The 14,037-nt window shown below is 54.3% G+C and overlaps 2 protein-coding genes across 3 annotated transcripts in view; one reads left to right on the top strand and one right to left on the bottom strand.

The window, feature by feature from the left end:
- The window catches only part of RSPH14 (radial spoke head 14 homolog), an 84,916-nt gene that overhangs the window by 11,109 nt on the left and 59,770 nt on the right, over window positions 1-14,037 (top strand). The gene's annotated exons all lie outside the window — the stretch shown is intronic.
- The window catches only part of GNAZ (G protein subunit alpha z), a 30,718-nt gene continuing 20,742 nt past the window's right edge, over window positions 4,062-14,037 (bottom strand). Inside the window, exon 2 of the mRNA XM_040443533.1 lies at window positions 4,062-5,982. Coding sequence (XP_040299467.1) covers window positions 5,638-5,982 — 345 coding nt within the window. The 3' untranslated portion in view covers window positions 4,062-5,637. The remainder of the gene's footprint in view (window positions 5,983-14,037) is intronic.

Below are 14,037 nucleotides of genomic sequence, written 5' to 3'. Positions count from 1 at the left end.
TCTTCCCTGAGTCCTTGGTGTCTGGCCAGATCTGGCCTAGTGTGTGGTTTCCCAGAGTAACCAGCAGGGGGTACCACAGGATCGATGACTGCCTGACAGAGCCTGGCTGTCAGGCCCCAGGGTGGTGCAAGTCAGGCACGGGAGAAACCAGGATTGGAGAGGCAAATACCACGCAGAAGCTTCCAGGCCACGTTCCCTGTCAGCCGGGCCCTAAGTGACCGCTGGGGATTCTGGGGGAATCTCTGTTCCCTTGTTTCTGCTAACCGCACACACAAACAGGTCTCGTTCTGTGGCCAGGCGTTCTGTAGGAGAGAACTCTAATGCCGAAATTGAGGATTCTTCTGTAACTGGACTTTGGGATGCAGCTGAATAGTACCGCGGACCTGGAAGTGTCTCCCTACCAGCCCCACTGGCCATGACCCAGGCCCCTTGGGCCCTATGACAGTGGCCTGGAACCAGGGTGACTGGGTGTACCTGTGAGACTGGACTGAACTCTGAGCTGCTGGCCCAGCTGTGGCAGGACCACGGTGTGGGGACTGCTGTGTCCCCTACACACTGTGTGCAGCCTGGCTTGGCTGAAGCTGTGAGGGTTAAAACAGGTGTCCCTCCCTACCCAGAGGAGAGCACCATCTGGGGAGGGAGCTAGGGATGTGAGTCCTCTCCTATGGACACTGGCTCTTCAGCTTCAGAAAGGAGCAGGATGGGCCTGGGGAGGGACAGGGCATGCCAGGCACGAAGTTGGATGCTGTTTTGATCTTGGCAGTTTTGAGGTGCAGGGGAACATCAGAGCTGAAGCCATGGGAATAGCAGAAGCCTAGGGATAGGGGGTGCTGGAGAAGCAAAACAGGATGTTCTCACCCTTCCACAGTGTGCCTCAGCCAGGCAGCCTTCTCTCCTTGAAGGCTGCCTCGGGAGGTGGCCCAGAGTAGCCTCCTGCTCCTCCTAGCCCTGACACCACAGAGTACAGGGATGGGGCTGGCTGCCTCAGGGGGGTGGGTCTTTCCTTTCTCACCTGCCTTTAGGATGGGATGCACCTGGCCCCAGGCACATCCTCAGCCTGACAGTCCTTGGTGGGCAGTTGCCTCCTTCCCAGACTTAGCAAAGGACGATGCCCACCAGTGGGGACACTGCCCACCTGGTTCCCAGCCTGGTGCACCTGCATGATGTCTCCCCTCCTCACCCTCTGCACACATTTGCCTGCTCCAGCCGGAAGAGTCTTTCCCTGTCTGGCCTAGTCAAGGCTGGCCACTGTCCCAGCAGCTATCCTTGTGGTCTCTCTGGGGGTGGGCCATCTTTCTCAGCCTTCTCTATGAGGTTTTTGTAATATACCCAGGCGGTTTGGGACAGCTTGTTACACAAAGAGGGTCAAGGCTTTCCGGTGCATGCGCTGGGCAGTACCAGCTGGCCCCTGGCCTTGGACCTACCTCAGCACTGAAGCCCCTCGCCCAGCTCATCTCTTAGTGAGGTGAGCCCCCAGGGTGCCATCCAGCCTTGGTGGGGCCCCCTTGTCCTCATGGTGTACTGCACCCCTCCCTAGCACCTGCCCCTGAGTCGGCAGACCTATAGCCCATGCCTATTTGTCCTAGATGGCCAGGGCCTTGCATGGGCTCCAGGGAAGATGGACAGATGGAGCACTGCCCCTGGGGTCCCAGGCCTGGTTGGGTCACTTGCTACACAGTGTGATGCCAGGAAGTCATTCCCCCTCCTGGTCTCTGCTTTCTCCTCTATAAAATCGAATCAGTAATCTCAGTGTCGAGAGTGGAGGAGGCTGGGATCAGACGAGTGGGTACGGGGCTCAGCGCAGGGCCATGTGGTGTGTAGTCACTGAGGGGAGCTGGGGTTATTGTCACTGACACATCACACTATCTTGGACGACAGAGAGAACTACAGGGGAGGATGGCAATACCCCCATGAGCCCACAGGGCACTGTGCCCTGTAAGAGAGAGTCTTTGGCCACATGGTGAGACCTGGGTTGTGCTTAGTCACCTGTAGAAGGCAGGACTGGGCCAGGCCTTCCTGCACAGGTAGAGCCTCTCCCCTTAGGATTGTCTTCCTGTCAACCCTGGCCTCCTCTCACTGGTCCCTCTGCTGCTGGTCCTAGAGCTCATTTCCCTCTGGCCAATGCCACCATTGGTGGACCTTTCCTGGGCCTTTCTTTGGCTTAGCATGTGCCTTCTCCATACTGGGAACTGTTGGGGCACAGTAGAGAAAGGAGGTGGGTCAGAATGTGCCAGGTACCCTTCCCACCTTGCCCTGGAGTGAGCACTTTATGCAGTAGAGTGTGGGAAGGAGGGGACATGCAACACCCAGAAGGCTGAGCCCCGAAGGATAGACAGTTCTTGGACTTCAAGGGTGGGGAAAGGCACATGAGCATGATTAGCAGAACAAGAGGCAGACATAGCATGCCCACGAGAGGAAGAACCAGCACAGACAGAGGGTGACTAGACTTATCGTGGGGATCGTTTCATAACATATATAAAAATACTGAATCATTGGGGCACCTGAGTGGCTCAGTTGATTGAGCATCCGACTTCGGCTCTGGTCATGATCTCGTGGATTGTGAGTTCGAGCCCTACATCGGGCTCTCTGCTGTCCGCGCAGAGCCCGCTTCAGATCCTGTTTTCCTCTCTCTCTCTGCACCTCCCCTGCCCCCACTCTCAAAAATAAACATTAAAAAAAACCTCTCAATCCCTATGATGTATACTTGAAACTAAGAGGATTGTATGTCAATTATACTTCAATAAAAACAGTCAGCCCATGAAATGAAAAAAAAAAAAACCTCACTGAATGCATGGTCTCCAAAATGGGGAAGAGAAGAATATAGAACACATACTTATCAGAGTTGATGAAAGGAGGCAGGGAGGGGTAGTTCATGTAAGTTTAAAAAGAAAAAAAAGCAATGCAGATAGATTGCAGCAGAGGGCGGGACACTGAAGAGTCTGCCCACTGGGCTCTGGGGACCAGGCTCTGGGAACTGGGAGGACTGTCCCAGAGAAGCCACCTCCCATCCCCGAGCACATCAGGAGAGAAGGCAGAATCCTTCTATTTTCCTTCTATCTGTGTATTTTTAGGTGAAGGATTCTCATGGTGAAATTACTGCTCTTTTCACAGTTGGCATTAAAAGCGTAAAATAAGTCTCAAAGATTTTAAGTCACACGCTATTTCTTCTTATACAAAAGTCCCCTTGGGTTTTTGCTGTTTGGTGATGTGGGAAGGCGTGAAGGGAATCCCCACGAGGCTCGTGGTGGGGGAGGGAGAAAGCCCAATCTGTATGTGTCTGCACGCTGTGTGTCTGCGTGTGTGCGTGCGTGTGCATCTCCACTTGCTGGTCCTCAGGGCTTTGTGTGGGTCCTGCATTTGAGGAGGAGGTGCAGAGTGGCTCTGGGCTCCCCATGGGATGCTGTCTGTCTGGTGCAGAATGATCAGGGGCAGAGCCAGACAAGAACCCCAGGCTTGGGAAGCCCTTGACTCTCTGTTCCGCCAATCCCTGACCTTGACCTTGGACACCTTTTCTCATCTGTAAAATGGGGCACAGCTAACAACCTGCTACCGTAGAGATGTTAAAATAATCTGTAAGGAGCCTAGTGCAGGCTGAACAAAGTTGCTTGACTACTAACTAGTGCTTTCCACCACACGGAGATGCCTCTAACCACACAAGCCAGAGTCGGCAAACAGTGGGATAGTGGGGGGGACCCCTCCTCCCCACACCTTGCAGGACCCACCCTATACTGTTGGGCATTGTCAGCACCCACCAAGCTCTCTACCTCTTCCACTCTGTGGGGATGAGTCTGACTCTGGCAGAGATGTCTTTAGGGTATGACAGGTCTGGGTGTTGGTGCAGCCTGGGCCATTGCTGGGCAGGGGTCTTGGAGCCACCATCACCCCTGAACCTCAGCTCCTCCAGACACAGGGGCCTGGCAGGCCTCCCCCTGTCTTGATTTCCAAATGATTCTGCCTAAATGTGTGGGTTAGGGGAGAGAAAAAGCACCCTGGGCACGGAAGGTGTCTCTGGGCACCCTCCCAGATGTCAGCCACACACATACAGCACATCAGGACAAGGCTCAGCTCATTCAGGGTATTTTATTTTCTTAAAGTAGACAATCTTTAACTTTCATACAATCACCAGCTCCTCTTTCCCTCTGTACATCTCTTAAAGTCCTTGGCTGTGATTCCACACACTGACCTTGGACATATAGGTACCGAACAGAGGCTAAGAGAAAAGGAGATTTGGCAAGGGCTCTGGCGGTGCCTTCCCTCTCAACAGCAGGGGTTCATATTTACATGCGGCCCTCGGCCAAGGTCCTTCCATGATGGTGGGTGCCACAGGCCCTGGGACATGAAGGGCCAGAGTGCGAGGTCCCAGCAGGGCCTCCCTCAGGCTACAACGCTCGCTGAGCCTTCACAGGACTTGTAGCTGCTCTCAGCCCATCTCAGGTGTAAGGTGTGCAGGGGCCAGGGCCCCATCTCTTGCTTCCCCTTCCTCCACTTGCAAAGCCAATGGATAATTTACTCTTTAAATACCAAAGACATTTAGCTATTGTTCATTCGCTCCTAGGTGAAGAACCTTCTTTAAATACATCACATTTATTTTCTGAAATAAAAACGAAGCAGAAATCGCACCAATAACAAGAGGACGCTGCACAGGCTTATGTACAACGCGGCCCCGCGAGGCTGCCACAGGGCGGCCATCCGCCCCAGTGTCGCTCGGGAGCAGAGGGACAGACTCATCCAGATAACAACTTTTACACTCAGCAAGCCAGACACAAAAAGGACCACCTGAAAAAAAAATATGTTTTGAAAATCTGCATTTTAAAAAAGAATACTCAACTGCATTTGAAATTTTCCATATTTCTGCGAAACACCACGAGATTTGGCCAAAAAAAAGGATGTCAGAGAAGAAAAACCAGGTTTTGATTTATAAAACATCAGACTAGTAGAAGAAAAGCTGGAACCCAGCTGGCCTAGTTTGAAACAAATCGTGCCACTCATGTTATTGTGTGGATTTTTGCTGCATATTTTGAAGCTGTTTAAAAAGAGCTGTGAGTGGCTAGAGGTCTGGTTAGTGCTGTTATCTGGCCTTGCACCCTGGTTCCAGAACGAACGTGGTACAGAGTAGGCCAGCAGTAGGCGTGGCCAGCAGGGAAGGCGCATGGACCCTGCTCTGGTCCTCCCTCCTGGTCAGCAGCAAGGTCCCCAGTCCCAAGCTTGGGCAGAGCTGGCTTCCTCCAGATGACCCAGCCGCCTCTCCTCATAGTCCCACGAGGACCCCCATGCAGAGCGGGGCCGGCTCGGGAAGGCAAAGTGAAGGGGGCAGAAAGGGCTCATAGTGAACGTGGTGACAACTGCTTAAGTCTTCAAGAGGCCTCAACGCTTTGGGGAACTTTGCCATTTCCAGACTGTGTGTGTGCATGTGTGTGTGTGTGTGTGTGTGTGTGTGTGTGTGTGTGTCTACCTACCTAGCAATCTATCCATATATATTTATGTTTGCGGAAATGTGGGGGCCAAGGAGGTGGAGGGCCGGGGGGGGGACATTTTTCAGGTCCCCCATTTTCTGCCCCTAGGCTGGGTCTCCCTAGCATGAGTCGGGGTGTGACACCCCAGGGGTTTCGCCACAGGCAAACTGGCCTGCCCAGCTCCTCAGCAAAGGCCTATGTACTTGAGATTGTTCTGTATGATGACGTCTGTCACCGCGTCGAAAACAAACTGGATGTTACTGGTGTCGGTGGCGCAGGTGAAGTGGGAGTAGATCTCCTTGGTCTCCTTGTTGCGGTTCAGGTCCTCAAACTGCCGCTGGATGTAGACAGCGGCCTCCTCGTAGGTGTTCTGGCCCTTGTACTCAGGGAAGCAGATGGTGAGCGGGATGCGCCGGATCTTCTCCGCCAGCAGGTCCTTCTTGTTCAGGAAGAGGATGAGTGAGGTGTTGATGAACCAGTTGTTGTTACAGATGGAATCAAAAAGGCGCAGGCTCTCTGCCATTCGACTCTGCAGGCAGGAAAATGCTGGTGTTAATCAGGGGATGCAGCAAGGAAAGGCCCTAGACCCACAGCCCTTCAGAGAGAAAGGCCCCTTGGGAAGGTCTCCCAGCCCAGCACTGGCCCTGCAAAATTCACCCTTTTATTGGGAAGTCTTTCTCTGAGAGGACAAGTCTGTCTTCACCTGCCTCCCATGGGCTCTGGAGCCCCTACAGTGGCTGGCACCGCCCTCCACGCCCTGACACTTGTTAGTAATGGGCACTTCTGCTTCATTGGTGCTTCCTCTGTGGCTCGGGGCTGCTGCATGGCCTCCCTTAGCGGCAGCGACCCGGACAACTCCAAGCTCATAGCTAAGAGCCCCATCCCCTGCCATCCCACGCTGGCTCAAGTCCCTCATGCTGCCATCACATCTCCCTCAATGTGAGCGTGGCCAGCTTCCTGCCCAGCCAGCAGCTCCGGCCCGCTAGGGCTTGGGCCAGTCCTCTAAGCCTCGATCCTGCCACGTGGTGCTGTCAGTCCTCAGCCAGATCTGTGAACTAACAGCCTGTGCTTCCAAAACCGAAGGCTCCAGTCTAGAGAGCTGGGGAAGGCTCAGGCCCCTCTGCCCCGCCCAGGTCATGGCGCTCATGTGAGGACAGAGGCCTACCAGGCTCAGTGACCAGTGTGTGGCAATGGCCCTTATTTACCCCCTTCTTTCTGAGGACCTTAAATGGGTTGTAGTAACTGAGTTTTTAGGGAACATAATGTATTTGTCTGACTCCCAAACTCACCGCTCACCATTTCCACAGAGAACTGACAATTCTAGCTTCTAAAAAGAACTGCTGGTGAGTTACTATGGTGAAAGCTGCCCCTCGTTTTAAAATAAAACAAACAAGCCAAATGTCCGAACAAAGCCCGGAACTAGTTTAGTTTAGATCCAGGGTGTCGGAATTAAGGACTTTCTGACTAGGTTATATCACCGGTGACATGGTAACAACAAAGGAAGCTGCAGCTGGTGCTGATGGTGTGGCCATGGCATGCCAGTTTGTTCAGTCCTTACACCTTCTGATTCTCATTTTACAGATGAAGAAACTGAGGCTTGGAGAGGCAGGAAATGTGCTCCATGTTCCACAACCAGGAGCTCAGGCTCACTTGGAGGGTGGATGGGCAGCACTGTTGGACCCAAGTGAGATCACCCCAGGTGGGGCTGTCCAGGAGGATGCCACAGTGAAACCTTGCTCTCCCAGAGATCCTGAATTGTCTGAGATACATGGTCTAATAGCATCAGCGCTAGGAAGGAACCAGGTTGAGTGGGGAGAGGATGCCCAGAGGTACTTGTCATTACTCTCCAACCTCAGAGAAGAGGTCTTCAGATCCCATATTCCACCTTGGAGAAGAGATTTTCCAAAACCAATCTTGTGCCTTCTTTAGAATGAGCTAAGAAATACCAGAAACCCTGGAAAGTGGGTGGTTTCAGGTCTTGGGGAAGCAGGGGCGGGGGGGACCCTTCTCCAGAGAGAAACAAGATGCAGGATTCCCATCCCCAGCAGTGCCTGGAGGAGCCACATGATGTTCCCAAAAGTGAATAAGTGGTGGTCTAGGAATGTCACATTCTGCTGGAGACTAATTAGCTCTAATGGATTTCTGGAAGCCACACTGTAAAGCCTAACAGAGCTATCAATTCTCACAGGAATGATGTCATAATCAGGGGCTGTGCTTCTGACCCCAAACTTCACATCAGATAAATAACAGAAACAGTCATTAGCACGTATGCATGAATTCAATGAGCAAACACTTGCTGAGCATGCCCTAAGGGCCAGTGACAGGCCCCAGCTCTCATGTCAGGTGATGGAGCCATGACAAGTGCCCAGGACTCAGAGGGGGACGGGCTGGCCACCAGCAGGTAGGACCCAGCAGGCCAGTTCCCAGGGTATGGAGCTGGTGTTCATGGAGTGGGGGCCAGGCAGAGAAGCCAGGACACAGCCAGGCTCCTAGAATGGGTATCTGCTGGGTCACCTGGGGTGAGAGCCAAGGTAGCCCTCATACCTGGTCCAAGCCCAGCAGCTCTGGGCAGGCTGTAGAGTCTGGGAAGTGGAGGGGCAGGAGGGTGTTCTCAGCATGCTGAAACAGCACGTATGTGCTGGCCGGTGCTCATGCCGAGGCCTCTGCTGGTCGGTCCTTTGAGGGCAGGCCCTGTGTGGCACTGAAGGGGTCAATGGGCCACATGGCCCCTCCCACCCCATGGCCATCTCAGTTGCTCTTCCTGTTCAATATCCACCCCAAGTTCCTGACTTCAGCCCCAACTGACCAGTCCTTCCTGTCCCATGTGAACCTCTGCCCACAGACAGCTCTTGGAAGACTTTTTGGTCCTTAGACATCTCCCTGAGCCTCATGTTCCTCTGTACTTGAAAATCTGGGAACTCAGGCACTTTCCTCACAGGGCAGCCATGCCCTTGGCAGTGCCTCACAAACGCTCATAGGATCGCTACTGCCACAGAACAGGAGTCTCCTTCTTGCTTTTGTGTTTTTGGGGGGCTCAGGTTTCCTGCTTGTCTCTCTTCCTTGGGATAAATCATGGGTAATCACGCTGGCCATCATTTACACACCTGCGAGGTGATAGGCATCAAAGAATAACCACAAAACCTCTATCTGTGTAGATGCCCTGCCTGCATGGGCCCTGCCAGGCAGGATTCAGCACAGCCTGCAGAAGGCACTGACTGGGTACTGGCTTGTAGAAACGCACATGACCTTCAGAGCTTGTGAAGCACCAGGCTAGATGCTGTACTCCACCTGTTATCCCCTACTGCTCTCTGGGTGCTCATGGCCCACAAGGGGTGCCACTTGGCCAGGGCCCCCTGTAACTGCAAATGAGGCCCGTTGGCTGAGGAGAGCTGGTGACGGTGGGCAGAGTGGAGCTGGAGTCCCCTGGCCTTTTGACTCGGTGCCCTCAGTGCTACTGTCACTGTGGTGTGCTCACTCCTTCATTCCAATCGCTCCCAGGTGGGCAGAGCAGTGTCCTGACACCTCAAAGCATAAATCATTGAAAAAGGAACGTGCTATTTTGGGCTATAACTCTGGAAACTGTGTGAAGCTTGCATGAGTGTGAGTATGGGAGGAATGCCACTGGTGTACTTCCCCGCCCAGCTTCCAGGGCCTCCCTTCCCCTCCTCTCCACTTTCTGCTCGCTATGGCCTCACCTAAGACCCCTTCTTCCTGGAAGCTCCTCTACTTCCGCCCCCATATCCCTGTTCACCTCGCAGCAGCACATGTCTGGCTATGCATCCTGCACCAGGGTAAAGTCCCAGCCCCTCAGTCTGGCCTTTAGAGCTTCCCCTGGTACCTCTCGCTACAGCCCTCGGTAGGTATGCACAGCCTGGACACCAGCTGTGGCCCCATTCGTCTGCTCCTCGGCCTGGGTGGGGCTCCCCCATGTCTCTTACTTCCCCTGTGACTCTGCCCACTTGGTATCATGGGTCAGAGCTGCTGCTGAGGGCCCCAAAGGTGGTAAGAGAAAACTGGGCACCATCCTCTTGAGGTCCAACTGGGCTGCTGGGCCCCAACGGCAAATGAAGGCAGGGGCAACTTTGGGATCATCGCTGGTATATCACCCCCTTGTCCTGTGAAATTTCCATTAGCCTGACATAAACATCCTCTTGGACCCAGAATCTGAGAGGCCACCTCTGCAGCCCATGGCTGTGCTGTGAGCAGGCTACAGATTTCACACATGGGGAGATGGGGGCCCAGAAAGGCTGACTCCCAGGGCTCAGTTAAGAGCCCTGTATCTCCAACAACCGCTTGCTCTTCCAGGAAGAAGCCCTTCTTGCCTTTACCGCTCCAGCTGCCAGTGGAGCAGTCATGGTTGTTTCACCCAGGAGGAAACGCACCCACTAGCAGCTGCCTGCAATGCCAGCCGGGGGCTCTGAGGCCCACCCAGCTCTCCCCAGGGCCTGCTCACCAGCAAAATGGCACTTTCTAGGAGTCTGGGATTTGTCTGCGCATTCATCTATATAAATAACATGGAGCAGATGATTCCCATCAGAAGCTTATGCAGTGGCGGGAATCTTACTGCCCAATGGTGAGAAATCAGTGATTTGCAACAAAGCATGTCAGAGAGCAAGAGGCAGTTGGGCGGCTGGATGTAATCCCTGGGGTTTGGTAAAGAAGTAATTTCTTGGCCATTTGCAAAAAGAAAGCTCCTGCTTGGACAGGTCCAAATATACTCAGTGTCACTGAATGAACTTTCCCCCAGGGTGGCCTGTGGATGTCACCAGGCTGGACCTAATGGCCTGTTGCTAAGGAGCTAGCTGGCCTGTGAGTCTGGAGTCTTTGTTCAGTGCTGAACTTGGCAGCAGAGGCCTTCACCAGGCACATGGCTACCATGTGATAGCACCCATGGTCGCCTGGATGGGACCAGCTACATTTTGAGGCCAACAGCCAGGGTGAGCTGGGATGCAAAGGAGAGCCTGCATGTGGTGGTGGTGGTGGTGGTGGGGGGGGTTGGTACGTTGCCCCTTGGTTCTGATTCTCTATGATGGCTCTCCTCGTGTCACAAAAGGGCTGTCCCCTATCCCTGGTTACAAGTACAGGGTCTGGAGCCAGGTGCCTGGTGTTCACTGTCACCACCGGTGTTTGATGTGCCTTGGACAAGTCATTTTTTCTCTCTGGGCCTCAGTTTCCTCATCTGTAAAATGGGATGGTCACGGCATTCAATGCCAAGATAACTGTGAGGAGGAATAAAGGTGCTGATATGAGAAGAGCCCAGATCTACTGGGCCTTTTCCCATGGCTGCTGCTGCCACCCACTGGGCACTCTCCCATGCCACTCACTGCCCCTTGCCCCGGCACAGGGCTGTCTGTTGTCTCCTCTCACCTCTCAGTGGAAGACCCACCTCCCTCAAGGAGGCCTGCGTCTTTGCAGTAGCTTCCCTTAGCTTTTTAGTGGGGCACAGGACAGCCCCAAGTGCCAGGCTGAGGACCTCCAGTTTACCATCGTTTCCCTGATTTAACAGGTCAGGCCCATGAGCTTTGTCATGACAAGGCAGACTTTGGTTTCCTTGCGTGCTGGCTGGGTGGGAGAGGGCTGTCCCAGAAATCCAGCCTGGAACCCAATCATGGACACTCAGGTACAGCTGCTGCACTTTGCACATGAGGATAATGGGCCCTGCTACAGGCAAAAGGGTCTGTCCAAACGTTTCCCACACAGCCTCTTCCAGAACATCTGCCTCCTACTGACTTGAGAGCTCACTGGCCTGCCTGAGGCAGAGGGGACAGCGGGTGTCCTCCAGCCGTGGTCCTGGGTCCCTCTCTGAGTGAATTCTGGTTCTTTGCATGGCTGGGGCAGGGAGCACTGCTCAGCCCCCTAAGGCACTGTAGTTTCTAGAGGGAGGTAGGGGAACAGGGTAAGGGAGCTGGCTAAGGACTACCAGGTTACCAGCCCAGCCTGCCTTGGGTCTTTCTAACTTGTCTCTCTAGGGGGCTCATTTCAGTCTCCTGCCCTCTCGGGCCATCCTCCCTGCCTCCCGAAGCCTGAGCCAGTTTCTGGTCTCGTGCAGTTTGCCTCCACACTCTGTGATAGAGAGTGTGGGGTCCTGTGTGCAGCATATCTGCAACTCAACAGGCCTCTGGGGCGGACGAGGGGTGGGGCCTGTTTTTGGAGCTGGGTACCTTACACCATAGCCTGACCAACCCACACAGCAACATACATGTCACTTTCAAGCAGCACCAAACGGTGGGCAGGCAGGCAAGAGAAAGAGGCCCAGGGCCTCAGAGACTCAAGGTCTGATCTGTATCCACTGCACCTCTCCTGATGGCCACCCAGACCTCCGGGTGCCCACAGGGTGGTGCCCTTCCTGTTCTCTCCTCACAGGCCACCACAGGTGTTCTGTTAGGACCCAGGTCCTGTATGTGGTGACTCACTGACCACCACTGGGACTGAGGACTAAGCTGTGGGGAAGGGGCATGGGCATGCTCTGAAACCCTCTCAATTCCCAGATTTATTGACTGAGCTCCTGGGGCAAAAGCTGGACTCCTCAGAGGGGCATGCTGGCCTTTCATGATGTGCGTGCTCTCATCTTTCTCCCAGCCCCCACCTCCACGTCACTCCTTGTTCCTGGTCCTCACCTGCTCCGCAGTACCTTACACAGGCTGTCTCTAGTCTGTGTCACTCTGGGCAAAATGCTTGTCTCTCAGTGCCTCAGCCCCTCATCTGTGAGAAGGTAGTAAGAGCAGCCTCATCAAAAGGTGTGGCTTTTAATGGAGAAAACGCACACAAAGACTCATACAGTTTCCATCATTGGTTGTGGGGCCCTGGGTCCTCCACCTGTCTCTTGGGCCTTGAGGCCCCATCTAGCTGTCGGGTGGGCGGAGCCATAGGCATGCTGCATGGCCCCTGTCTAGATACAGGCGCTTAGCCAACCTTGCTGCCTTGTTATTATCACACAGGTCCCCCACTATTCTGTTCCAAGAAGGGGTAGGCTGTATGGATGCTGCTCCTTGCTCCCTCTGGGGTCCCGAGAAAGTGGGGTCCCCACACTATAGGTGGCCTTGGTTTGCATACCAGCTCCCAGCTCTGTAGTCCTCCTGGGATACTGGTCCAGTCCACCCTGTTCCCAGTGCCCTCTTCTCTTATGTGGACACACATTCTAGCGGGGGGGTGGGACCAGCACCTCCTGACCCTCCAGGGTCACACTGGTTTTGGGCAGCCATATGCAAATGCTGACTCATGCTAGACATGCCATCAACTAGACCCTTGGAACATGGGGAAGGCCAAATGGGGGCCTGCCTGTATTGATGGGTAAATCTGAGTGGGGGATATGCTAGGAGGTGGTAGCATGTGTTATGTTGTGTGGCTGGGGAAGGCTCTGTGCTGACCCGTCCTATCTCCTTGTCTGCTCACTCTTCACCAGGTTCCCACTCTCCAGGGTCCGGCACAGGGCTCACTGTGGTCACAGCACAGGGCACGGCCAGCTGGTATCCACAGAGGTCTCCAGCTTTAGACCTCACACAAAATGCAGGGGATGTCAAGGTTTCAACTCTTCCCAGCACTAGCCTGAACCCTAGGGTCAAGTTGACCTGGAAACTTCGGCCTGTCAACACTTCAACACCCCTTCACTGCTGAGCCCCTGCAATCCTCACTCCTTCCTTATCTCCCTGGTAGATCCTCTCCAGGTGCCCTTTTGCATGAGATGCTGTTCTAAGCATAAGGGAGACAGAGAGGAGAGCCAATGGTTCTGTCGTCAATGAGCTTGTCCTGGGCAGGATGGAATGAATGAAGTGGTGTGGCTGGGGAGCGGTCAACAAGGGTCAGGATCCTTGATATGTGAGTCACCAGCTCTCAGCTGTTCTGAGCCTCAGTTTCTCCACCTGTAAAACGAGGTTGAGTAGCGTGCCTCCTCACAAGGTGGCTGAGGACTGAAATGTGACATTCAGGGAAAGCTAAGTCCCCATGCCCAGACACTGTGGCTGCTAGTGGCCATCAGGGGTATGACTGAGCCAAAAGAGGAGGCTTCCTGGAGCAGGGGGTATCTCTACCGGGCCTTATAGGGGGTAGGGCTCCGAAAGGAAAAAGGAAGGGCAGGGAAAGGCCCTGGAGTAAAGACCAGCCAAGGCATAGAGCTGCAGTGTGGGTAAGCTGGGAGGGGTGGTAGAAGGGATGCAGCAGGGGGTCAAGGCCTTGGCACTGGCTCAGCTGGGGCCTCAGAGCCCAGGGAGGTTCTGTCCTGCCCTGGGACTCAGTTTCCTCATCTCTAATATGAAGTCTCAGTTTTGCTATAACCTGGAAAGCTCAAGTCTGCCTGTTGTAGAAAAGCCTGGAGTGTTTGTTCATCGGAACTGTGAATTTGGCTTTTCACACTGGAAGTAAGGCTGGAGGCTGGGCTATGCACATGAATGAATTCCATTCACCATGGATGGAGCCAGCCCCATAGCTGCCCACCCTGCAGCTGAGCCACCGGGCCTAGCCCCGGGCAGCAGAGTGCCAGGTGCCAAGGGCGCCAAGGGCGGGACCTGGGCACTGAGGCTGCCTGGCAGCGCCATGGCCGGATGGGCCAAGGGGGAGGTTTCATATGGGGCTGGACATCAAATTGGCA

This window comes from Herpailurus yagouaroundi, unplaced genomic scaffold (genome assembly GCF_014898765.1).
Source record: "Herpailurus yagouaroundi ecotype Mexico unplaced genomic scaffold, PumYag 191, whole genome shotgun sequence".
Taxonomy (NCBI): domain Eukaryota; kingdom Metazoa; phylum Chordata; class Mammalia; order Carnivora; family Felidae; genus Herpailurus; species Herpailurus yagouaroundi.
The sequence above is the reverse complement of the archived record's forward strand: the minus strand, read 5'-3'. Positions and strand labels throughout refer to the sequence as shown.